The sequence below is a fragment of the Hipposideros armiger genome, unplaced genomic scaffold (assembly GCF_001890085.2).
Source record: "Hipposideros armiger isolate ML-2016 unplaced genomic scaffold, ASM189008v1 scaffold_745, whole genome shotgun sequence".
NCBI lineage: Eukaryota > Metazoa > Chordata > Mammalia > Chiroptera > Hipposideridae > Hipposideros > Hipposideros armiger.
Window position 1 is genome coordinate 611,724 of NW_017732095.1, and position 3,093 is coordinate 614,816.

General features: G+C 48.5%; 1 protein-coding gene across 1 annotated transcript in view; it reads right to left on the reverse strand.

Annotated features, from left to right (window-relative positions):
- MCM3AP (minichromosome maintenance complex component 3 associated protein) overlaps positions 1-3,093 on the reverse strand; it is a 46,885-nt gene that overhangs the window by 21,103 nt on the left and 22,689 nt on the right. The window contains exons 13-14 of the mRNA XM_019628027.1: positions 2,983-3,089; positions 1,971-2,071 (exon numbers count right to left, since the gene is read on the reverse strand). Of these exons, the coding sequence (XP_019483572.1) occupies positions 1,971-2,071; positions 2,983-3,089 (208 nt within the window). The remainder of the gene's footprint in view (positions 1-1,970; positions 2,072-2,982; positions 3,090-3,093) is intronic.

Below are 3,093 nucleotides of genomic sequence, written 5' to 3' on the forward strand. Positions count from 1 at the left end.
TACCATGAGTGGCTGGCAGCTGGCATGAGCTGCCGTGAGACGCCATGAGCGGCCGCCAATGGCCAGTGAGCGACTGCCTCACCTGGGAAGAGCACAATGATACTACCAACATGTGCCAGTGAAGCGATGTCCACAACTAGACTGAAGAACAAAAGGACAGCAACTTGTCTGTTTCCCTCCCCCAATTCCCCAATAAAATCTTAAAAAAAAAAAAAAAGTTCATTTACAATAGCAACAAAAATAATAAAACAATTAAGAACATATTTAACCAAGGAAGTAAGAGACTTGTACAATGAAAACGACAAAACACTGCTGAGAGAAATTATGATCTATTGTAGACCAGGGGTCGGCAAACTTTTGAGATGGAAGAGCCACCAGGGGTCAGCAAACTGCGGATTGCAAGCCCCGTGCGGCTCTTTGTGCACGTTCCATCTCAAAAGTTTGCTGATACCTGGGAGAGCCAATCCTGTCCCTCACAACAATTTAAAAATTATCCGAGAGCCATAAATATATTTTTACATAATCACCATTATATGCATATCCTTTAAATATTTTATCAATGAAACTAAGATAGTTTTATTTTCATTTTCAATTTTACTTCAGAACCTGCGAGCCACAGTTTGCTGATCCCTGGCGACTCTTCCATTTCAAAAGTTTGCTGACCCCTGATCTAGACAAATGGAGAGATACCTCATGCTCATGGATTGGTAGGCAATATTAAGATGTCAGTACTACCTAAAGCAATCTACAGATTCAATGCAATCCCTATCAAAATCCTATGAGCACTTTTTGCAGAAATAGGAAAACCCATCCCAAAATTCATATAGAATTTCAAGGGTCCTTAAATAGCAAAACAATCTTGAGAAAGAGTAACAAAGTTGAAGAACTCGCACTTTGTGATTTCAAAATTCACTACAAGTTACTACAAAACTACAGGAATTAAAACAGTGTGGTGCTAGTATAAAAACAGACATGTAGACCAATGAAACAGAATAGAGCCCGGAGCCTCACATACACAGTCAACTGATTTTCAACAAAGGTGCCAAGACTATTCAATGAAGAAAGAACAATCATTTTAACATTGATGCTAGGAAAATTGGACACCCACATACAACACAGTGATGTTGGATCCTTACCTTATACCATATATTAGAATTAAATAAAAATGGACCAAAGACCTAAACTTAAGATCTAAAGCTATAAAGCTTTTAAAAGAAAACATAGGAGGAAGTCTTCAAAACACTGGATATGGCAAAGATTTCTTATAAATGCCACCAAAAGCACAAACAAAAGAAAAAAATTGGACTACGTAAAAATTTAACTTCTTTGCATCAAAGGACACTTTCAAGCGAGTGAAAAGACAATTCACAGAATAGGAAAAAATATTTGCATATCATCTGTCTGATAAGGGATTAATATCCAGGATATAAAAGAACTGCAACAATAGAAATGCAATTCAAAATGGACAAAAGACTTGAGCAGATACTTTTTGAGAAGACACACGAATGGCCAATAGGCACCTGGAAAGATTCTCACCATCAGTATCAGGGAAACACCAATCAAAACCACAATGAGACAGCACATCACACTCATTATAATGATTATTATAAAAAAAACATAGAAGATACCACATGTTGGTAAGAATGTAGAGAAATTGGAACCCTTGCACATTGCTGGTGAGAATGTAAAATACAGGCACTGTGGAAAACAGCTTGGTGGTTTGCCACAAAATTAAAAATAGATTGTATATCCCCCCAATTCCACTCCTAGGCCTACGATTACAAGAACTGAAAGCAGAGGCTCAGGACAGCGCTCACAGAAGGCCAGCTGGACCAGGGCAGCGTTCGCGCCTTTACGGACAGGAACTGCTGCCCTTGAGGAAGACTTAGGGCAGTTCTCTGGGAGGAGGCATCTAGAGGATCACAGTGCCGCCCAGCGAGCACGGCTGCAGGGCAGGGACGCTCACTCACCCCAGGGCCGTGGCCGCGAAGGCCGCCCCCGCGGCGCAGAGTTCCTCGCAGTCCTTCTGAAGAACCTCCTGGATGAGCTCGTCCACCACCTGCACCAGGTCCTAAAGAGAGGCCCATGGGTCAGACGCCCACAGGGACACCGCCTCCACCAGACCCAGCTGTGACTCTACAGCCTAAGGGCACTGGGGACCTCCACAGAGCCACCAAGTTCACGGACACCCCGCCAGGGCAGAGGTCATGCCGAGACCTTGTCATGGACACTGGGGGTGTTTAACAGCCCTCACGCGGACTTGGCTGAGCTGCTTCTGGAAGGCTTCCTGCCAACCAGCAGACCAACGCCCTCTGGGGAGGTGGGGAGCCTGCTGCACAAGGACGGCCCTTAGGGAGGCGCCGCTGCCACCCCATGTCAGCTTTCTCAGTGTCTGCGGCCCCTGCATGCCCCTCAGCCCTCCTGGATCCCCTGGCTGGGCAGTGCCCAACGCCTGTGCAAGGCCAAGTCCCACAGGTGTGTGGTGGCCAGGCCTGTGGCTGGACACGTGGCATTCCCCGTGGCCCCCATGCCCTGGCTCTCGAGTGAGCATGGTGACACCACTCAGAGCAGACATGTGGGGACAGGGTGGCACTGGGACAGGACGATCGAGACCCCGCGTGTCTGCAGAGCCCAGGAGGCACTCAACACAGGGCGCACTTATGTCACCAACAGCGTCAGGGCCACGAAAACCCTTCAGCTCATCCTCCAAAGTTCCAAGTGTGACGTTCTAGAGAGATGCAGGCGGCAAGCTGCGGATCCGCACTCAGCCCTACTCTCTCAGCTCCTCGTCTGAGACACAGGACCGAGCCTTGTGGGCCAGGTCCCAGCCTGAGACCCACCTCAGCTGGTTCAGGTCATTCTAGGGCCACACGTGCAAGCGCCTCAGTGGGTTCGGTCCACACATGGTTGGACCAGACCTCAGACGCTGCTGGACACATGTGCACAAGGGCTCCTTGGAGCCTGGCCTGGAAAACGCCTTACCGCATCAGAGTACACGGGCGCAGGCTTGGCAGGAAGCTCCAGGGGCACGGAGGGCTGCAAGGCGGTCGGGAAGAGGCTGGGCACCACGCTCGGGGTCGGAGTCAGGACTGG